Raw genomic sequence first — 23412 nt, 5'->3', positions numbered from 1 at the left:
ACTTTTATTCATTTCAGGTATGGACTCCTGGGTACTTTGTTTATTTTAGGGGTCATAATCCAATATTACCATTATTTATTTTGCTGTTCAAATTGCCCTAGGTTTGGCCACTGGGAACTTCTTCAGGTTGATTTCTGTGTCCTTTTGATATACTTCCATCCTTTTTTTGAGCACTTTCTTACTTTGGGGGCACCACAAAATGTCCCAGCTTCATCCAGTCCTGTTGCAGCATTCAAATCAACTGCTTCTCCAAGGAGCTTATATTCATTACATTAGAAAATGGTGTTTAGAAACCAAGATCTAGCCACTGGATATGCTCACTGCCACTGGAGTATCATTGCTCAGAGGCCCTCTCAGCACACAGAGCTAGGAAACATGTCTACATATATTTACCTACACAAACAGACATAAAAAATGTTTCTATGCCTACCAGCATATATATTAAAATCATGAGTCCACACTAACACCTCCAATTCTAATTCCAGTTCATTCTTAGCTTAGCGTTCCTTATTTCTAACTTCTTTTTCAGACAGTAAAAAATCTGCCTTTAGTTATCTACATGGACTTGTTTAATCCTAACATACATATACAATTGTTACAGAATTGCTAACCCATTTCCCTGTACTAACAAGAGTACATTAATTTTCATTTTTGGCCCTACAGTGTCCGGTCAACACACAGCTTCCTAAAATTCACTTATGTTAGTTCTTTTCTTTCCTATTCTCTTCGATGTGTTTGCATTATTCATTTGCAATACAGTTAAGTTCATTAGTTCATTAGTTCATTGTATTCCATTTTGGTTCCACCCATATAAAGAACTATTTATTTTGGGTGGTATGTGAAACATGATTGTGGCTCTAAGAATCAGAGCTAATAAAGATATATACTCAGAGGAAGGGTGCTTCTTTCTCATCCTTATTTCTTAATTCCTCCTCTTTTCTATCCCTTTTCCACCCACCCTCATAGGTAACCATTGTCTTTATTTTCTAGTTTCTCCTTTCTATATTTCTTTGGCACAAATAAGCAGACTTATTTTCTTATCTCCTTTTTTCTTACATGATGGGTAGGATACTATAGATACGTGGTTTTTAAACTTTGATACATACACACTTATTTTTAAAAATACACTTCAATTCCATTTACTTGATTATTTTTCACAGTGCATGGATGTTGAATTTTTTCAAAGACTTTTCCAGCATCCATAGAGATAATTTTATGATGTATTTCATTTAGGTTATTAACATGGTGATATTTATGGCTTTCTTAAGCATTAAATCACCCTTACGTCATTCCTGGAACAAATCTTTCTTGGACATAGGCTATTACCTTCTTAATGTGATTTTGGATTCTAACATTTTTGGATTTGAGTTTGCTAATATTTTATTTAGTATTGATTCATCAATATGCATGAGTGATATTAATCCGTAGTTTTCTTTTTTTGCATTGTCTATTTGGTTTAGATATTATGTTTCATATAATGAGTTAGGGAATTTTCTCCCCCTTTCAATGCTCAGAAATAGTTATTAGAGCACTGGGACTATCTGCTCTTGAAGGTTTGGTAGAATTTCTCTGAGAGATCATCTGGGCCTGGCATTTTTTGTGGGTAATTCCTTAATAACTATGTCTATTTCTTTTATGAAACTTGGCCTGTTTAAGCTTTCTAAATCAAATCAGGTCAATTTTAGCAATCTTTAGTTCCCTAGGAAAACATTCATTTCATCTAGGTTTTCAAATTTGTATGCAAAGAGGATTATAAAATAATCCCTTATGATTTTTAAAAATGTCTTCTGCTTCAATGTTTATTTCCCCTTTGTCATTTCCTGTTTTGCTATTTGTATGTTCTCCCTTTCTTTTTTTCTTGATCCTTTGGTGATTTGCCTATTTTTATTAAAAAAAAAAAAAACTAGAATTTTGTTATTTAAAAAAAACCCCTAAGTCTACCCTTTCTCTATTCTTTACTTCATTACTTTCTGCTTTTATCTTTATTCTATCCTTCCTTGTGCCTTCTTTAAATTCATTTTGTTGTTTTTATTTTTCTACATGGGGTGTAATTCATTTATTTTCATTTTTTCACTTTTATTGATTCATGAGTTTAGTGGAGTTTTCTCTTATGGTTAGTTTATTTCTATCTAGGTCTCCTTGCATCTCCTGCAGTTTTTGCTTCATAAAGATTATTGCTGTGTTATTTGGTGCATATGTTTGTGTGATCTTTTTTTTTGTCTGGATTGAGGATTTTCTTTATCTTTGAAAACTGGTAACTTTACTGGAATGTCTTGGAGTTGATCACTCTGGGTTAATATTCCCTAGTGCCCAAGAAGTTCTTTCAATGTATAGATTTGGTTCTTTTCTGTTGCTAAAAAGTTTTCTTTGATTATGGTTTTAAATATTATTTACCTCTGTTCCATTGTTTTATTTTTCTTTTCAGGGACTCTGATAATAGGAATATTTTTCTTCTTTACCAGTCTTCCATTTCTACTGTTTGGTAGGGATCATTTCCACTTCTTCATGTCATATTCATTCACTTGGTGGCTTTCCTTCCTTTTTAAAATGCCCCTTATTGAGACTATTCTCCATGTGACACTCTGCAATTTATTCTTCATTTCTGAGATAATAGTCTTTTCTTTTTTCTCATTTTCCCTCCTGATTTCAGTCAACTCTTTTCATTTATTCCTGTTCTTCCCTTCGTCCATTTGTTAAAGTTACTAGTTCAAAGGGTTTTTTTCCCCCCACATCTTCAGAGGCTTGTTTGAGTATGTTTAATTTTGTTTGGAGTGTTGATTTACAACTACGATTGGTTTGGTTGGTTTTCAGAGGGGCAGTGTGGTTAGATATATGAGGAGTTTCTACTCCTGATTTTCTGTAATAGTTCTGTATGGACTCCACTCTTCTCTTGTTAATGTTCTTGGGTATTTTATAATAGCCCCGGTGTAATGGCATCCTCTTCTGCCAGAATAGCAAGTCCGGGCACTTTAGCAGTCTTTTGTTTTGGAGGAAGGGTGACCGCCTCTTCTGCACTCTGACTCTATGGTTGTCTGTTGCCTTGCAGGGCTTTCCATTTTATCTCCTTTTCTTGGTCTCCTTCATCACCTCATTGCAAAAGGGTGCTTTTGCTTTCCTTTTTGCCTTTTTTTCTGCCCCAGCAGCTTTGTGTTTCAAATGGTACCTCCTTTAACTGGTGCCTCTTCTTTAAATGGTTCCTGTCCTGTGAAAACACACCTCCTTTGAGTACCTTCTCTGTAGTCCAGGTTAAGGGATCTGTCTGGATCCTTTCCAGTATTTTCAGATTTAGAGTAGATTTAATATTTCTTGTGATTGTTTCAAATCAGTCTTAGATCCCTTCAAGAGCTTCTGCTGCAGCTTTGGTATTTTCTCTCTTCTTTTTTTAGGGCCATACCCACAGCAAATGGAAGTTCCTGGGCTAGGGGCTGAATCAGGGATGCAGCTGCAGGCCTACACCACAGCCACAGCAATGAGGGATCCGAGCCACATCTACAACCTACACTGCAGCTTGTGGCAGCAATGGATACTCAACCCACTGAACGAGGCCAGGGATCAAACCATGTCCTCATGGATACTAGCCAGATTTGTTAGCATTGAGCCACAATGGGAACTCCAATATTTTCTGTCTTCAAGTTATACAGAAGTTATGGTTTTGTGTTGAATTGACTTTTCCCTTCTTTTTTTTTTCTTATCGTTTGGGAAAAAAATTGGGATATAAATAGCTATCAGCTGTCATTGCCCTTACTCAGAATTCTTACTTTGTCTAATATTTAAAAGAGTTTGTGTAAGATCAATATTATTTCTTTCTTAAATCTTGGGTAGAATTCACTAGTGAACCCGTCAGGGCCTGGAGTTTTCTTGATAGAAAGAATTTTGACAATGATTCAAATTTCTTTAAAAAAATAAAGAACCATTTAGTTTTTCTATTTCTTCTTGAGTCAGTTTAAGAAAATCATGTATTTTTAGGAATTAGTCCATTTAATTCACATTAGCAAGTATATTAGCTTGAAGTTGTTCATAATATTTCCTATTCTCATTTTTAATGTCTGTAGGATCTGCAGTCACATTTCTTCTTTCATTCTTTGTGTTTTCTCTAATTTTTCCCCCTTGATTAGTCTTGCCAAGGTGTTACACATTTTGCTATCTGTTCTTATACCAAGTTTTGGCTTTGAAACTTTTCTCTATTGTTTGTATGTCTTACCTTGAATATTTCTTTGCTTCTACTTTGGGTTTAATTTGTTCTCCTTTTTTTTCAGCTTCTTCAGATAAAAACTTAATTTTTTTCCTTTAAACCTTTCTTCTTAATTAGGTATTTAAATTTAGAAATGTCCCTATAAGGTCTTGCTGAACAGGGTGAGGGGGCTATATTCACTTGCCCCTTGCAATTTCTCCAAAGAGCAGGAACTCCTAAAGGAGATCTTGCTCTGATTCACACCCTTAACATACAGCAGGCTTCTACCTGCTTGGCACCAGGAGTGACACAGGATGGTGAAGCAGAAGAGGCCAGAGCCAGGCTGTTCCCCTGGGCTATGTGGAACCACTTCCTGCTGTGAGCTACAGGATCCTCATCTGTAATGGGCAGTATAAAGCCTAGGGCTGCCATCTATGTGAACGGCGTCCCCTGGAGTTCTGCAGGGCACATTCTGCATAGCCATAAATGGAGGCTTCAATAAAGCCCGCCTTATAGAGGGGCTGTGAGCATTTGATGTTGTGTATGAACAATCACCCCAGGACCTGGCCAGTGAGTAAATCAATTATGGAACATCTATTTTGTGGAATACCACACAGCCAGTAAAATTCATGATTGAGATCTCTGTTTACTGAGGCAGAAAGCTCTTATGCTTTATTGTGAAGGGAAAATGCAACCTACAGAATACCAAGGATAATATGGCCCAGGTTCCATCAACACAAATACAGCTATATATGCCTGGACAGTCCTGGCAGGAAAACACCAAAGTGTTGCCAGATTTAGTTTGGAGAGTTTTACTTGGTCAATATTTGCACATTTTTCTACAGTGAATATGCTTTCAATCTGAAATAAGAAAAAAAGTTAAAAAATTCAGTTGGCTCTTTTCCTTCCTAGCTGCAACTCCTCTCTGAGCTTCATCTGTAAAATGGAAATAGTGATAAAAGGACTAACAATAGGGCTGTGGATATCCTAGCTCACTCAACATCTGAGGTGGGAATGAGTTTGTATTTTTACAGAGGAGGAAGCAGGTTCTCAGGGAGGGCAAGGCTCCCACAGAGAAGGTAATGTTCCTTCTTCACAAGGCTGCCCCAGGGTTTAATTTGAGGAAGGAGCAGGGATGTTTTGTGAGGTGCCAGGTGCCTGCCCACAGTGGGCAGTAGGATGGAGTGGTCAGAGCATAGAATGGATTAAATACAGCTCTCTTCCTTCCAGTCTGCAAGATCTTGGGTGAGTGGCCGTATCTCTCTGAGCCTCAGCTTCCTCATCTGTAAACTGGGGGTAGTACAAGTACCACCTTGGAGAGCTGAGCTGAAGATCACATGAGACATTCCTGCCCATAGCAGATACTTGATGATTGATGGCTTTGATCATACTGATATCCTCTGGCCCAGCTCTGGCCCCTACTTCAGCAGGGACCGTCTCTGGCAGCCATCATCCAGAGGAAGGACCACCCTGAGTAGTCATGAAGCAGAGCTTGGTGACCAGCTTCTGGCTCTGATGTCCACACCCGCCACCCTGCCCAGCATGGGGGCTCAGAGGGGGGCCTTTTTATCTGTGCACATCAGGCAAAACCCCAGACTAGGGTTCTCAGAGAGGCAATGTAGCTCCAGGGGTGGCTGATATCACAATAAAAGGGGGGCATGATCGGCATTGAATAGATGGAGGCCAGGGAGGCTGGGCCCCCAGCATGCTCCTAACTGTCCCACCAGACATTCCTGTAGGTGAAAAACCTATTCAGATGTGTTGGATGTTAGAGTCTAGCTCTGTCATGTAAACACAAACTCTTTTTGCGTTTGGAAGTTCCTAGGCTAGGGGTCAAAATCAGAGCTACAGCCGCCAGCCTATGTCACAGGCACAGCAATGTGGATCCATGTCATCTCTGCACTGCAACCAACACCAGAGCTCATGGCAATGCTAGATATTTAACCCACTGAGTGAGGCCAGGGATTGAACCCATATCCTCATAGATACTAGTTGGGTTCATTACCACTGAGCCACAACTAGAACTCCCTATACTTTTTAATACACAATGAATCTTCCAGAATTCAAACACCATGTACATCAAGGAAAGAGTTATTCACTATTTTGTACAATCACCTTGGCAGCAATAACCTTACCTGTGGTGTGTTTGATAGAAACACATGTTATTTTACACTTAAGTGTTATCAGGACCATGATTCTGTATCTAGAACAAGGAAAGGGAAATAGGCTCTCCAAGCAGAGGGAACAGCAGTGCTAAGGCCCTGGAAGTGGAAAGGGGGGTATGAGCAATGCTGCAGAAGTGGAAGCAGATCACAGTGTGATGAGGCTGAGTGCACACACAGGAGACGTAGTTGGTGGGGAGGCCAGAGGAGCCGGGCAGTGCAGGAGGCCGCCTGGGGGCTGTGCTGAGAGGTCAGTACTATAGGAAGCCAAAACAGGCTGTTGATCAGGGAGGGCTGTTGATCAAATCAGTCCTGGTTTGCACTCTGAAAAAAAAAAATCACTCTGCAGGCGTGGAACAGGACAGAAAGGGTAGTAGTGGAGACAGTGCCGTCATGTAGTGAGTGGTGATGGTGCTCAGGGCTGATGGTTCCCCTCCAGGAACCTGGTGTGTGGATGGGCAGGGGGCCCCCTCCACTCCTGAGACCTGAGCCCAGGAGAAGAGTGGGCTGGGAGGAGGGTCGCATCTCCACTTTAGCAAACTTACCTGACTCTGCCACCTCGGCAATGGGCACCCCCTGCTCGTACGCCATGAAGCCCAGGACCGAGAAGATGGCAAACCCGGCCACGAAGCTGGTGCCGCTGTTCAGGCAACAGAGCATGATGCAGTCCCTGTGGGGGGCAGCACGAGGGCACGGGTCAGAGCAGGCAGAACCTGTGCCGTGTGGGAATGTTCTGTCTGAGCACCACAGCTGTCCTGTGGGCCAGGGCAGTCCCAGTGTTTGGGGAATCCCTGTGTCTCATAGAGGGGAGAAGGCTGGCCCCTGATCACACAGCTCCTCCTGTGTTTCTAGGAGATGGAGTAAGTCATGGACCAGAAGCATGGATAGGGGATGGGAAGAAAGGGGGGCTGGCAAGTAGGAAAATGCACAAGCAGTGAGGAAAGACCTGGAAACAAATCAATGTTCCTGCAAATTCCTGGTAGGAGAAAACCAAGGGAAGCAAGAGAGGCGTGATTTTCTGGGAGCTCAAAGCAAGGACATAAGCCTTGGAGAGGAAGGGCTGCTTTTTGGTCAGTGGAGCAGCTTTGGGAGAGACACCCTTCCCAGTCTCCCTCTTCACTAGGGCAGCATCTCAGACCTCGCTGCAAGCCTCTGCTCTGCTGCTGCGAGGGGCAGCCCCTTCCAGGCCAGACCCCTCATGGAGGGCTTTACCCAAGCAGTGACTGTCCTCTGCTCTTGGGAAGGGCTCACTAGCAAAGAAATGCCAGCATTCAGTTGTGACCCAGGAGGAATCAGACTACGAACAACCAGGCTTTGCCAAGATGAGGAAGATGGAACCCTCACAACCTGGCCACTTCAACCTTGGGCTGTCCATCCCCACAAAGCTGGGTCAGGGAATCAGTGGCTCAGGATCCCAGCCGTTGTAGTGTGTGATGGGGAGGAGATGTCAGGCTCACAGTCCCTGTAATGCTCCACTTTAGAGGAGGAGCTTGGGGTGGTCTGTCCAATCTCCCACCTGATGCATGAGCAGCCTACAGCATGCCAGCTGGCCTCTGCTCCCACCTGACGAGCAGTACCAGCCACCTCACTCTGAGGTGCTCTGCTTCCTAGAAGGCTCTGGCTGTGTTTGACCAGCATCCACTTTCTCTGGTAAGTCCCAGTTCTAATCCCCCAAGCAGCCTGGAGAGCTGAAGACGGTGGTGCTATGTCCCCTTGAGTTTTTAGTTTGCTCAGTAAAACCTCCCAATTCCATTCCTAATGCTCCTCATTCTGCGTGTGATCTGAAATTGATTCCAACTTGTTCAGCCCCTCTTCAAATGTCATATCTGAGACTGAGTACAAAACTCAAGAACGAGGCGGACTCTCATCTCTTCTCTGGACATCACACTGTGTAATACAGCCAGAGGCAACACTACTACTGTTGACTCTGACCTCCAGTTGCCTTGCATTGACCCGAGGAATCAAGGGCAGAGTGGAAAGAGCCTGAGACCAGGGGTCAGGAGCCTTGGGTTCCAACTGTCCCTGCAGTATCTGCTCTCAGGTCTGATCTTTGCACTGTAGACAAGGTGGCTTGGACAACAGGGTCTCTTGGGCCTTGTGACTGATTAAGTCATTTTTCAACAAGCAGTTACTCCCATACCTTTTTCCTTGGGATGGAGTATATTTCCTGTTCCATTGCTTTGGCCAATGAGATATTAATAGATACGACACAAACAGAGGCTTGACATGTGCATGTGCAATTGGGCTTGTTCTTTATCCCGTCTGTGATCTGCCATGAGAAGGAATTCCCTGGGGAGCTGCTGTCCCTGCAGCCAGAATGTACACATGGAGTGGGCTTGAGCCTCGCCTGGACCCTGGATCCAAACCTGCCCAACCCACAGCCTGAAGAAAACCAACCAACCAGCAGACTTGTGAGCAATACAAGCAAATGCTTGTGGTAAGCCACTGAGTTCTGTGGCTGCTTGTTACACAGCATGCTTGTGGCAGTGAGTGACTGATACAGGTCCCTTCAGGCACTGTGGACACAGGCTGGGCTGCAAGCCTGATCCCCTCCCAAGGGAAAATCAGCTCAGCCCAAGAGGGCAAAATTACTCCTATTGTTGGGAGAAAGCTGCCTCACCTGCCTCTTTCCTGCCCCTACTTATCCAACAGTGCAAAACAAGGTGGCACAGTAAAGAAGGAAGGTGTTTTCTTCATAGCCTCTCCATCCTAGAATTATCCTGTGTCTTTTGGACCCATAGTGTTGAACACTGTGTCACTGAATCCTGAGGCCCAGAGAGGGGAGTCATATATGCAAGCTGTCTGTCACCTGCTGGTGAAGCAGGGATATGAATCCAGTTCTCAGACGCCAAAGCCTATGCTTTTTCTAGAAGCTACACAGAAACAATGCTCCCTAAGAATTCAGATTTCCAAATTCTTCCTTTTGGAAAATTATCCTTGTGTGTCTATGAAAACAAATATCCCTTATTGCAAGGTCCCCATCTTTCCCCAGAGCGACTTCCTGACACCACAGAGGGGCAGAGCCTCTGAGCAGACCTGAAGTCCCTTTGGGCCCTGTGCCCTCACTGCAATCCTCGGAGCACCTCACCTCCAAGCAGAGGGAGCTTAGCGCCTGGTGCTCTAAAGTGAGGATTTTCGCCGCCTGGTTGGTTCTAGCCCCATCCCTCTAATTCCTTCCCCACAGGACACCTTCTAGGTGAAAAGCTATGTAACAAGTGCTTTGAAGTTGGCAGGAACTGAGCTGAGCTTTGAAGACCTCCAGAAGCTATTATGCTGTCAGAAGAGAGGGTATTAATTTACTCCCTCTGAGATGGGAAGATCTGCTTGCGGAACAATTTGGAAGCGGAAATAAAAGGAGCCTTCGGATTGTGCAATGTCACCTAGGGGATTTGCTTCCTTCTGTTGACGTGACGGGAAAAAAAAAACCCTGCCTGTGGGATGGGAAAGCAGAGGGATCTGGGGCAGTCAGCATATTTCACTCATGCACTTGGGGGGGGGAGAAGAAAGTTGTCCCTGATGACAAGGCAGTCTTGGCGAAATCCTTGTTGACTGCAGCAGTTGGGAAAGAAATGACCATACGAGTGAGGAATAGGGGTGCAGGAACCAGGCTCAAAGCCACGTTCCATCTCTGGCAATGTGAACAGGAGCAAGTGATTGCCCCCTCCCCCAGGCCACAGTTTCCTCATCTGTATGACGGAGTCCCTTCCTCGCTTCCTTATGTGTTAGCCACTGCTCTCCTAGGACCCAGAGCTGATGGCCGGGCTGGAGGTAATGTACAGTAGTGAACTAGGGATTTGTGTAATGCCCACCACAGAGAGCTGCTGCGGCTGGACGATGGCTGCTGAGGCCGAGAGCTGTATGAGGATAGCATCCGTCCCCTACATGCCAAGGGGGTCATGTTCAACCTGGGCCAGACATCTCTCTGCTGCTTCCCCAGACTTTCTCTCTCTCTTTTTTTCTTTTTTTCTTTTTTGGCCACCCTGGAGCATATGGAGTTCCAGGGCCAAGGATCAGAACCTAGCCATAGTCTCAACCCAGGCCACCACTGCAGCAATGCCAGATCCTTAACCAACTGTTCCAGGCCAGGGATCAAACTTGTAACCCAGTGCTCCCAAGATACCACTGATACCACTGTGCCATAGCGGGAACTTCTGCCTTTCTCTTCTTGTCTATGGTTCTATTTTGTATCGTGGCTGACAGAGCTCTACCTTTCATGCCCGAAGCCCCCTTCCTATGAATGCATGAAAGACAAAAGGATCTTCTGAACAACCTGGTCTGACCCCCTACCACTCCATCATCACTCTGTCCAGACATACCCAGTGACCTCTCTGCCCAGGGGACAGCAAAGCTCACTGCCTGATGGGGCACTGGCTTCCCCGGTGCCCTTCCCTCCAGCATGCTGGACCTGCCTGCTTTCACTGTCTCAGTTTCCCCAGGTTGCCCTCTCCATAGACAGGAGCTATGTCTATCGGGCAGCGATCCAGGCATCTCACACTAGCACACAGAGTATATGGCTGTCCTAATGAATGGGGTGGTAAACCCATCACAGAGGTAGCTCTCAGAGAGGATGCAGCAGGGCCTGGCATGGGGGTGAGAAGACTGGAGCTGGAGTCTGGCTCCACCACATCCAGCCAGGGGTCGACATCCACGAGCCTCAGTTTCCCTACCTTGAAGATGGGGATGACGTGGGAGGGACTTCTTCACTAACAGAAGTTCTCCGAAATGAAGTCTCATGGGAGTCACACAACTGCCAAGTGATGTGGCCATTTCATCCATGTTCCCATCCCACCAGCAGAGTATGACATGGCCCTTCGCACTGTACCCTTGCCCCCACCAAACAGAGTTTGTTTTTAGACCGCAGCTCATTTGCTAGTTGGGGCAAATGAACTAATTTTAAGAGCACATTGCTGATTTTTCTCTTGTTCTTCTTGTGTTTTTCACAAGGTTCTACCTGTATTCTTTACATATGAGGATACAAACCCTTTGGGTATCATCTTATATGTTGTTAGTATGCCCTTCAATTATGTAGGTGATTTTCACAATTTGGTTTTTTGGCCATGAGATCAAACCTGTGCCACAGCAGCAACCTGAGCCACTACAGTGACTACACTGGATCCTTAACCCACTGAGAGAGGCCAGGGATTGAACCTGAAACCTCATGGTTCCTAGTTGGACTCGTTTCCGCTGAGCCACTAGGGAACTCCTACACTGGATCCTTAACCCACTGAGCCACAGGGAAACTCCAATTTTTTTCACAATGTTTTGTTTGGAGATGTAATACAGAGGCTATGTGGATAATATTTGTACTAATGCATGATTTTTTTAAAATTATAAAAGCCATACATAACCAAAAGCAAAGAGAAGACAAAACAAAACATTTTAACTGTATAGGAAGGTGTAGGTGGAAAAAACCTGTCTATTCATCTCTGACTTCCCAGGCCCTCTCTTCAGAGGTGGCTCTTTTTAATAGTTTTCTGTGTCTTTCCAGAAATTTTAGAAGTTCTATATTTTTATGAGAACCAATCTGTCACTTTATTCCTTCCTGATTTAATTATCCTGATGTTTTCTATATCTTTTTCACTATGAAAATAATATTTCACTCCTTTTAGGGTAGTTTTCTTTTTAAAAATATTTAACTCTTGAATCAATCTGACACTTATTAAGGGGCATATGTGGGACAAGATATGAGGATCTCTCTTATTTTCCCCCCAGTACTTACCTATCTCAGAGTTATTTGCTGAAAAACCCTGCTGTTTTCAATTAATTTGTGTTTGGGGATGGCTTCCCTGCCATTCTTTCCTGAGACTGTACCTGAGTAAGGAGTTCTGGATCTCTGTGTAAGAGCTGCGCTGTCCAGTCCAGCCATCCCTGCATAGTCACCTACTGTGACCGGGCGCTGATTCAGGGGTGCAGGGACCTCAGCAACCAGGCCACTGGCCTAGAGTTAGAGACCAGGGTGCAAAGTTCACTTTTGCCAGGCACTGCTGGGTGACCGTGTGCAAGTCCTTGGGCCTCTGTGGATCTTAGCCTCAAGGTGGAGCCCAGGCTGCAGGTGTGGGACCAGGCAGCCAGGGTCAGACAGCCTGAGGCTCACCTCTCCGTGAGCCTCCTCCCAATAGGCACAGCTAGCCGCAGGAAGCCATGGAGGGAGGGGGCTGTCAAGAAAGTGGGCACTGGCCACTCCAGATGGGACTTGAGAGGTCCCCATAACCAAGTGAGAAGCAGCAGGAAGGATTTTCCTGAACAGAAGGCAGAAGAACAAGGCCCTTGGTGTTGGAAAACCCAGGTTTAAGCCCCAGCAGTGGCACTTGCTTGCCGTGTGACCTTGGGTTAATTCACGTGGGATAAATCTCTGCTGTACAGGGTAGGATGGAGGCCGGAATAGAATCCAAGCAGACCCACTCTGCAGCCTGGAATGTACTCTGATGACATCTAGTATTCTCCTAGCTCCTCTGGTGCTCCACCCTTTGACCCTGGGGTGGGGGTGGCTGGCAAATAGCCCATCTGTCTCCTCCTGGTCCTGCAAGGTGGCAGGGTGACTGTGAACTAGCCAGGCTCTCGGGGTTTGACGGAGAGCTGGCAGGGCATGGGGAACACTCACCTGTAGCAGTTGTTGTTATAATTGTTATAGCTTCCCAGAGCAGTCAGACAACCCAGGCAGATGGCATAGGAGAAAAAGATCTGCGTCCCGGCATCTACCCAGACCTGTAGGAAGGCACAAACAAGTTGGCACAAAGAGAAGTCGAATGTCTGGCAAGGGGGTGGCCCTCTTCTCTGAAATGCCCCTTCATACACACACCTTACCTCCAAAAAAAAAAAAAAAAAAAAAAAAACTCCGCAAAGGGACAATCAAATGTCCTCATTTCAGGAACGTGTTTTTTAGAAGTTCTATTCTTGAGGTGATTAAAATATAATGTCCTTAATTAAATACAGAATTTTCTGGAGGTGATGGGCAATAGTTCACCAAAGAGCAAGAATTCGGGTGTTTAGGACTCTGCTCCAGCTGTGTGACCTTAGACATGTTACTTAACCTCTCTGAGGCTTAGTCTCCTCATCTGCAAAGTTCCCTCTCAGGATCACTGAAGCCAAAATGAGTGATTTTTCTTCTTTGTGATTAAGGTCACAATAAGAAAAGCACTTGCAGATGTTTTTGAACTCACAGAGCTTATTTATTTACCATGTGTGTGTGGGGACCATTCACCACTTGGCCCAGTTACAATGAAGCCCCCAGTTTTCCGACAGGTCTAGGGGCTTCTCTCACTCTGCCCTGTGCCCTTAGCCAGAGGGCAGTGAAAAGGGGAAAGGGGAGGCCTGACAAAATAATAACCTTTATCATCTTTCCAAAGAGATGCCTTTGGGGCTTCCTGTGTGTGGTACATATGGAAACTACTTTCTTTGTCTCCGAATTTCCCTCTAACAAAAACTTGTCATGGATGGTGTGACACACACAATAGGAAATACATTGCCCTGGGCTCTGTTGGAGCCCATTTCTAGAAGTTACAGAGGAAAATCCATGGCTAAAGCCAAATGCAGCTGAGAAGACAAACACTTGAGAATCAAGTGCCATATAGAGTAAAGGACTTTACACTAAATACAAATACTAGCAAACATTTGCTAAGCACTTATGGTGCACCAGGCACTGCTGCTGAGCCCTGTACACATTCCTGCACATGAAATTCACAGCAAACCCATGTAATAGGTGCTATTATTAGCCCCCTTCTACAATGGAGGGAACTGAAGAACTGGGAGGTTGAGTAACTGGCTCAAGACCACACAGCTGGGCCCAAGGAGACCCACCTCTGGCTTTAACCAGTCCCAGAATTTCAGAAGTCCTCAGGTATAAACTCCCACCCAATACAGGACCCTCTTCTGAGTACTCCCGACAGACTAGTCTCTGCTTGATTACCACCAGTGAGGGGGAGCTCACTATATTTTGACTCAGCTTTTTTCTTCTTTAGAAAATTTTGACTATTAGAACACTTCTTAAAAAGAGACGAAATCTCTCTTCCTGTGTGCCTAGTTCTGGGGCCACCTGGATCACATCTCCTTCTCCCATGTGGTAGCATTTCAGAGATGTGACGAACCCTCTAGGACTTTCCCTTTTCCAGGCAAAATGTCTCTATTTCCTCTTTCTTGGGGATTCAATTACAAGTACAATTCACTCTACCCTAGATTTACCCATTTGTTAAATCACTCAACAAATACTTACTAAAAACGAGGACCATGATGCCACTGCCTCTCGACCTAAAAAATGAATACTCCCCCCCCCCAAAGTAAGGCCTTTGGATTTAGTGTCTTGGAATTAAATGAGGAAACTGGTTCTCAAGAAATTTTCAGAGGGCATGTTAAAGAAGATTGGTCTTGATGGGAGGTGAGAAAAGAACACCCAGAATTGAGGGATTTGGTGGATGGGGGTGAAACACTAGATGATGGGCTGGTTTTATAAAGAGTTTGGAGGTGTAAAGTGGGAGAAAGGGGTCTAAGCATAATCTAGATAAGGCACCCAAGTGAGTTGTTCAGGAGACGGGTAGGAGGTCTAGGGCTAAATACTGTGGTCTGGACTAGAGACACAGAAATTTTTTTTTTTTTTTTTTGGTCTTTTTGCCTTTTTCTAGGGCCGCTCCCGTGGCATATGGAGGTTCCCAGCCTAGGGGTCAAATCGGAGCTGTAGCCACCGGCCTACACCAGAGCCACAGCACCGCAGGATCTGAGCCGCGTCTGCAACCTACACCACAGCTCACGGTAATGCCGGGTCCTTAACCCACCGAGCAAGGCCAGGGATCGAACCCACAACCTCATGGTTCTTAGATTCGTTAACCACTGCACCACAATGGGAACTCCTAGAGACACAGATTTGCAAGTTACCAGGATGTTGGTACAAACATAACCTCTCCCTGACTCCAGATTCAAAGCCTTCTCCATCAGCCTTTTTTATTTTCTACACTTGGAAAACCAGTGTTGATACTACTTTTTTGCTAAGACACATGCTCATTAGGCATGCAGAGCCCTAGAACTTTCAGGATTAGATTTCTTAAAAAAATCTCCAGAAGAAGCTTGATATGTTCTCACATGGAGTCCGCACTATTGGACTCCTTGGCAGATGGGCGTACCTGATGCACGTCCGCGTCCTTAAACACACCTGTGGTTGTGAAAATGCAACAGGGCCCTACCTGTTAGAGTCCCTCCACCCTTGTCTGGAAAGGGACAAATGAATTCACCAGGAATAGCTGTATTTATTAAGATAATTGCTTCTAGTCTATGCTGGAAAAAACAATAACTCCCCCACCCCAAACCACAATGGCTTAGCACAATAGAAGTTTATTTCCGAGGCACACAAAGCCAATTGCAGATGACGAAGGGGGTCTCTTTCTTTTTTTTCTTATTTAATGACAATTTTTTCCACTTTATTGTTAATAAAGAGCTTCTGGGAGTTCCCGTCATGGCCCACTGGTTAACAAATCTGACTAGGAACCATGAGGTTGCGGGTTTGATCCCTGGCCTCGCTCAGTGGGTTAAGGATCTGGCACTGCTGTGAGCTGTGGTATAGGTCGCAGACTCAGCTCGGATCCTGCGTTGCTGTGGCTCTGGCATAGGCCGGTGGCTATGGCTTCGATTAGACCCCTAGCCTGGGAACTTCCATACACCACAGGTGTGGCCCAAGTAAAAGACCAAAAAAAAAAAAAAATAAATAAATAAATAAATAAAAAGCTTCTGCTTCTTTTCAGAGCCTTCAACTACTGTTTTCTAAATTTCTTTCTGCATCATTTTTTTAATTAAAATTTTTTTTGGTTTTTTACTATAGTTGATTTACACTGCTGTGCAACTTTCTGGCTGTACAGCACAGTGACTCAGTCATACATATATACACATTCACCTTAACATATTACCTTCCATCATGGTCTATCCCAAGAGACTGGATATAGTTCCCTATGCTATACAATAGGACCCCATTCTAAATATAATAGTTTGCATCTACTAACCCCAAATTCCTGGTCCATCCCACTCCCCCTGCCCCCCCACCCCCGCCACACTTGGCAACCACAAGTCTGTTCTCTATGTCTGTGAACAGGTAGGTTCTGTTTCATAGATAGGTTCATTTGTGCCATATTTTAGATTCCATATATAAGTAATATCATGGTATTGTTTTTCTTTTTCTGACTTATTTCACTTAGTATGATAATCCCTAGTTACATCCATGTTGCTGCAAATGGCATTATTAGATTGATTTTTACAGCTAAATAATACTCTACCGTATGTATATACCATATATCCTTAATCCATTCATCTGTCTATGGACATTCAGGTTGTTTCCGTGTCTTGGCTACTCTGAGTTGTGCTGCTATGAATATGAACATAGTGATGCATGTGTCTTTTTGAATTATAGTTTTCTCCAGATAGATGCCTAGGAGTGGGACTGCTGGGTCATATGGTAGCTCTATTTTTAGGTTTTTAAGTAATCTCCATACTGTTCTCCATAGCGGCTGTACCAATTTACATTCCCACCGATCATGTAGGAGGGTTCAAAGAGGGACTCTTTTCCCCCAGTGACATGAATGCAAGCCTTCCTACCTTATTATGATACCCCCATGCCAGCACAACCTCTGAGGCAGAGGACTGGACCTTTGCTTGGGAAGTTTTTAGAGCCAGACTTAGAAATTACTTCTATCACTTCTGCCCACACACCAAGTTCTGTGGTCCCAACCTAAAGGCAAGAAAGTCTTCCCATTTCATTGAGGAAGGAAAAAAAAAATTGATGCTCAGTGAACACAAAGCCTTATCTCTCCTACAGGCATTATCCCAAGTCCTTTCAATCTAAGGTGACTTCTTTCTTCAACCAGGAATTTTACAAACACCCAGAGATCAAAGTAGATCATGGTGGGCACTAGAACGATTTGACAGAAAGGGCAAAAACAGGCTAATTAAAACGGGCCAACGGGACAGTCATGAACCTTCTACCAGTGTGGGGAGGGCTTAGGAGGTGGGAATCTTAAGTCAGCATGTGTTGAAAACTTATTGGCTATATGAGGCTTTCGTGGAGCAGACCCCCAAATTTACATAACCATCTCACTAGGCAGTGCTGTCATCTGTTTTCAGAGAAGAGGAAAACGGATCCATAGATGGTCAAAGAGCTAATCAGGGACAGAGTCAGGTTTTAACCCAAGGCCTTCTGGCTCCACATTTTAGAGCAAAGTAGGGGCCTCCTGATGCGCTGAGTAGGCCTGGACTCTCGGCCGAGATTTCGGCAGCTCCGTGGCTATGAGGTCAACAGGAAAAGACAACCCCACCTCCATGAAAGGAAGACCAGGCAACCAAGCCCCACTGACCAGCATCTCCTAGGATGCTACAAGGGGGGCAGCTCAGTGGAGAAAGGGCTTCCTATTTCCCAACACAATTTGAAGGGAAAATAGTCTCCACAGAACAAGGCTTAAGGAAGCTGGGTCAGCAGCTGAGAGACCAATCACTCCCCATGTTCTGCGGCAATGAATGGGGGGCGTTCTGGCAGCGTGGCCAGGGGCGGTCCACATTCAGAGGTTTGGAGGACAGATTTGCATGGGAACAGGGGAGTAGGGCCCCTGTAGACAAGAGGTGGTCCTGCCTCTGGCTGTGAGGCAACCTCACCTCTTTCAGGGCAGCTGGTTCCCTTGAGCCCGAGTTCACAGTAGGTGCAGAAAGCACTGGACCAAGGCCTAACCTGCCTTCCCCACAGGTCCTGCAGGGCCCAGCACAGGGGGCTCGGAGTAGGTCCTCAGTGGCATTGGCTGGGAGGAGCAAAGAAGGACAGTGGACAAGGACACACACTTTCCTGTCAAGTTCAGGAGCTATGCTGTTGAGATGGATGCTTAGTATGTGCTGCCCCAGTCTACAGGACAGCACTTTACAGTGTATAAGCCATGGTCTTATGTCCTGCCCAGTGCCCTGGGGTGGGTGTCTTTAAGCCCAGACTGGACAGCTGTGGGTATGGGTAGAAACTCATCTGCCCTCTCCCCTGCTCCCACTTTGACTTTTTATGCAGAATGTCTAATCTCTTAAAGAAGTTTGGGGGCAGGAGCTTTACATCTTCTCACGTCTGGGAGAGAAGAGAGCTTCCCAATTGGGGAGGTCAGGGAGAAGGTCACTGTACATATGTGGCAAGCACCTCCTCCTTGTTCTCATGCATAGAAGATTAAATAAGATGATTGGTGTGAAATAGATACTTGGCCCAGTGCTTCGCTCCACGAGGACACCGAGGAAGTGCTCAGAAATCTGGCCGCGAGCTCTGACAAACAGTAGATGCTTAGGCAGCATTAATCACATCTTAGGACCTGCAAGTCCTCATAAACATGGAGAAGGCAAAAGCCTCTCTTCCCTTTACTCCCCACAGTAAACAAGCACTGAATGGCTACTACGTGCCAGGCCCCATTCCAGGAGCTCCTGCCCTCAGGGAGCTTCCATTCCTGCAGGACAGAGACCACAGATGCAGATAGGTACGTTGTGACACAGTGTCTGGTGGAGGAGGATGAGGGGTGGAGGCATGGGGCAGCTGGGCCAGGGCGCTGTCCTATGAAGGGGTAGCTGAGAGGGAATTGGAGCTACAGATGTGATTCTCTAGAGTCTAAGACAGCACGAGCTAGACAAAGAAGCTCCCGGAGAAACATGCTTTCATGTCTACAAACAGAGCCTCCCATCAGATCAGAAGGGCAGTGCTTCTGCCTGCCATCAAAGCTGGAGCCAGCAGGCAGGCCTGGTCTATCTGTCCCATGCCCTGGAGGTGGTGGTGTTTGCTGTGTTGATGCTTCCAGGTACCTGACAAACTCGGTGTTAATCCATTGCCAGGAAAGCACCCGTGAGAGGGGTTGGTGATGGCAATGACCAGGACACCGGCTCCCCTTTGGGGGTACTGACAACACCCTGGGGGCTGTTCTATGCAATTCACAAGGCTTAGGCTCCTGGGGAGGTTGGTGCAATTACCTCCCTTGTATAAATGAAAAAACTACCGCCCAGAGAGGTGGAGTCACCTGTCTATTTAGTTTTGGAGAGATGTACATACTGGCCACTGTGTGAGGGGTCTGGTCAGGTTGAGGGACAAAGGAATCTCTGGAACCTGGCCTGCCCCGGGGAGAAGTCACTAGAGCATCATGCAAGGAGGACAAAATTAAACCAGATGGCTGCTCCTAGGTGCCTGGTTCCAAGCCTTACTGGGACTTAATGGAAAGTGCATGAGCTTCTGGATCAGGTAGACCCGGGCTAGAGCCCCTCAGGTCTGCTCACCCGCTACACAACTCTGGGCAAATTACTTCACTTTCCTGAGCCTCTACTTCCTTGTCTGCAAAAGAAAGAGCCAATGAATGTAAAGTACAGCATGAGGTACCTGGCATCACTCCCTTAATGGGATTCCTTTTGGTGGCTAAGCATCTCTACTACATATGCTATGATAAAAAGAGCCCACTTCTCCCCACCAGGTGAACACATCATTTTTTTTTTCTTTTTGCTTTTTAGGGCCACACCTGTGGCATATGGAAATTCCCAGGCTAGGGGTCAAATTGGAGCTGCACTGCCAGCCTACACCACAGCCACAGCAACACCAGATTTGAGTCACACCTGTAACCTACACCACAGTTTGCAGCAACATGGGATTCTGCACCCACTGTACGAGGCCAGGGATCGAATCTGCATCCTCATGGACACTAGTCAGATTCTCAACCCACTGAGCCACAATGGGAACTCCCTTGATCAGATTCCTGAGCAGTACCAAACAGTGCTGCAACCCATCACTAAAGCAGATTCACTGGCCCTTAGGGCTGTGAGCAAGGTTACAACAGAGAGGGGCAGAGGGAGACTGCATTTCCCTTCTTCCATGCTCCTCGCCATCCCAGTGCCTGGCCACGAACATCAGAAAACTCTCAGACCCAAGGGCACATGTGGCATTTGGCTCTTGGATCCAAATGGCCCAGACAGGGCTTGGTGGCCCTCCTGGGCTCATGACCACGGCCTTCTCTTTCTTCAACATTTTCTTTTCAGACAGATAGCCACACACAGACACACAAATACACACACAACACAACTTTTGTAAGCAGAGCCTTCCTATTGAGGCGAAAACATAACTTATATGGCCCGGCAGAAAACGGCTGAATTAAACTCTTTCTTTTAGCCTTTTATATTGGTACATATTCTCAAAAGATTAAAAGTAGGTTAGGAGAATAATACGACAGCTGTGTTTCCAGTGTGTACCTGACAACAGCTTTTGTAGAAGTGAAGAATTACATGAAAATCACTTCCTTCCCACCTCTTTCTCAGCCCCTACAGGTTGCTAGGCGCCCTCTCTCCTCCTTTTGGCTAATGCCACATACAGATGCGGATGAATACAGTGTGGCCCTTGGCAGGGAGGGAGTGCAGGACGGAGGAGGACTCAATGCGAGGAGAGGGCTTCAGGGCAGATGATTCTGGACATATTGAGATGCTAATGTGCTGGGCGGGCAGGCAGGCAGGGCCAGGGGAACAGTGGTGGGAAGGGGCAGAAGCTCTTGGCCTGGACGTCCCACTGGAAGTACGCTCTTTAGCCTCTGGCTTCAGTGCCAGCCCTTCCCTGGGCAGCTGGCCTGGGGCTGACTCGGGCCCTGCCAGAGGCCCTGCCAGTGAAGTGTCACTGGGCTGAAGGGCTGCACTGTGGGCGGTGAGGAGCCGTTCAGTTCTGCGGGGCAGCCTGGGTGTGTAGGCTGACCCCAGTGGCTCCTTTGTGTGCAGCGGGGAGCAGGGTCACTGTACTGGGCCTTTGCCCGGAGGCTGAAAGGCCATGTTCTGGTCACAGAGTGTGGAGGGAGCAGATGAGCAGTTGCTGGCACTGGGCTGAAGGGAATGACCTCCATGCCTTATGTGGTAGAATCCTGGGGCCATGAGTAACTTCCCCTTAAACCATGGCATGAGACATGGAGTCCTTTAGTAAAATGGAGCCCCATTTTACTAAAGGGCTAAATGGAGGAGGTCTGGAGCAATGGAGGTGTGGGCAAGACCGACCTGAAGATAATGCCTTCTCAGTCCTGAGCTGTTCCCAGGCCTGTCCATGCAGCCTTGAGGGCTACATGTTAGGGCAAGACCTTCCTCAGCAGTGTTCCTCTAGGAGGGTGCTACTGGCCTTCTGGACAGGACATTCATCATTCAGGATGGTCCTGCTCATTGTAGAAGGTTTACCATTGCTGCGTCCCCTTCTCTCAGTGCCACAGGTGCCCCCCGACCCCCATCATAGAGGAAACCAGGGTTATGCCCTAACGCATTTCTAAATGACCCCTGGGCAGGGGTCCTAGTCCCCGCCCCCCAGGAGAACCAGCAAGGCAGAGGAAGTTGAGCTGGCATCAGTGGTGGGGCTGCAGAACCCAGCTGCCACCATGGGGAGCACAAGACCAGGGTCTCCAGGGCCAAACCCCACCCTGAGCAGGCTGGTCTCCTGTATCATCCAAGCAGGCACTGAGATGGAGAAGAATCCTGGTCATCTCCCACCTTAACCACTCTCTCCTCCAAGAACCATGGAGCTGGGCCAATGGCAGACAGCCAGGAAAAGAAAGGGCACCCAAGGAGGCTTTAGGCCCTGGGATAGCCAAGCAGCACTGTACACGCTAGTCTACAGAAGGGACTTTCTTGGGAGGAAAACAAAGAAGCAAGCAGCTACCCATCTCTGCATCTGCCCAGAGACAGAGAAATCAATCCATTTAATGACATCATTATACTTGTTTTTTGTCTGTCTCTCCAATTAGAACAGAAGCACCGGGAGAGCAGGAAGTTTGGTTTCTTCACTAATGTATCTCCAGCACTGTCTGGCACACGGTAAGTAAGCACTCAAAAAACATACGTTGAATGCCACAGCTTCTTAAAGGCTCCAATACATAGGACTGAAGAATTCAAGGCTTATGCAGAGTCCTAGCTAAAAGGCCAAGTTTACAACACACTAGACTGAGAGGGTTAGGACACCTGGTTCTGATTCCAGGTTGTCCTGAAAGTTCCTATGTATCCTCCCTAAAGTTTACTCTTTCCTCCTAGCCTTAGTTTTTCCAGTCTTTAAAGTAAGGGAACTAGAATGCAATGAGATGACAAATATATGGCATGCACATCCCACCCCATTCCTGCTCACAGCAGACATTGCTAATCAATCCCACCAATCATTCCTGCCCATGGCAGACATGGCTAATCAATCAGAGTTCTTTGGCCCCCACCTGTGGTGGAAGAAGTCCACCACCAGTCACAGAGTTGCTAATTCACTAACAACTGAGGGCAACGGATGTCTCAAACCTGTATGGCATGGATATGTTTGGGGGTCAGTTTTGACTCATTTTCTTTGGGGTATTTCAATCTTTAGCCTTGAAAGCCTAGGGAGACACTGTAACACCACAGAGTTTAAGCTCCTCCCCTACATTAGGAATAAACTTCAAGTCAAAAGCATAGGACAGAGAGATTTTATAAAAGCAAGAAGGAGAGTGACACCATGCTCGTGGAGATATACATTTTCAGTGGATTTTTGGTGCTTCTTCCTGGCCTGGAAGGCTGGAAGGACGTGGCATATGTAGAGGCCTAGATGTAGGGAAAAAAAAAGGTCTGAGTTTCCCAGCAGGAATGCCGAAGACTAAAAGAGGGGACGGAATGTCTTTCCTGGACCCCATTGCTTCACAGAGCTGCTATGTCACCCATCACTCTGTCTTTGCCTGGAAGTGGGAAAATGCCCATGGTAGCCACAGAGCAGATGCAGGCAGATGCTACTCAGCTCCATGTGAAGTAGACTTGCAACAATGCGAGGGAAAATGCTCAAACCCTTGCCCCCAGCAGCCTCCCAGAGGGTATCCATGGTGGCTGGGGGTGGATCAGTCACAGTCAGCAGTGAAAGAGTTTCCTCCCTGGCTGAGACCCCCAGCCTGGGATAAGCTCCCTGTTGCTAGAGGTAACCAAGCAGAGGCAGGGCTGTAGTGAGGAAATATTTGCATTGCATTGGCAGTTAGGGTGGAAAATCTCTGAGGTTTCCTTCTGGTAAGAAAATCAACGATAAGTGGGTCAATTTCCCCCAACATTTTCTGAGCATTTATATCCACCAGGCAGGGCTGGTATGGAGATGATTAGGAT

At 46.2% G+C, this 23412-nt stretch overlaps 1 protein-coding gene across 2 annotated transcripts in view; it reads right to left on the bottom strand.

Moving 5' to 3' along the window:
• SLC6A11 (solute carrier family 6 member 11) overlaps positions 1-23412 on the bottom strand; it is a 117936-nt gene that overhangs the window by 17115 nt on the left and 77409 nt on the right. For both annotated transcript variants that reach the window (XM_021069339.2, XM_084989491.1), the window contains exons 7-8: positions 12935-13038; positions 6879-7003 (exon numbers count right to left, since the gene is read on the bottom strand). In XM_021069339.2, the coding sequence (XP_020924998.1) occupies positions 6879-7003; positions 12935-13038 (229 nt within the window). The remainder of the gene's footprint in view (positions 1-6878; positions 7004-12934; positions 13039-23412) is intronic.

This window comes from Sus scrofa, chromosome 13, assembly GCF_054392235.1.
Source record: "Sus scrofa isolate SSC_HxYL_T2T_F1_AM1 chromosome 13, Sscrofa_HxYL_maternal_Yorkshire_Landrace_v2.0, whole genome shotgun sequence".
In the NCBI taxonomy this organism is placed as follows: domain Eukaryota; kingdom Metazoa; phylum Chordata; class Mammalia; order Artiodactyla; family Suidae; genus Sus; species Sus scrofa.
Note: the sequence above shows the minus strand (reverse complement) of the source record. Positions and strands in the feature narration are given on the sequence as shown.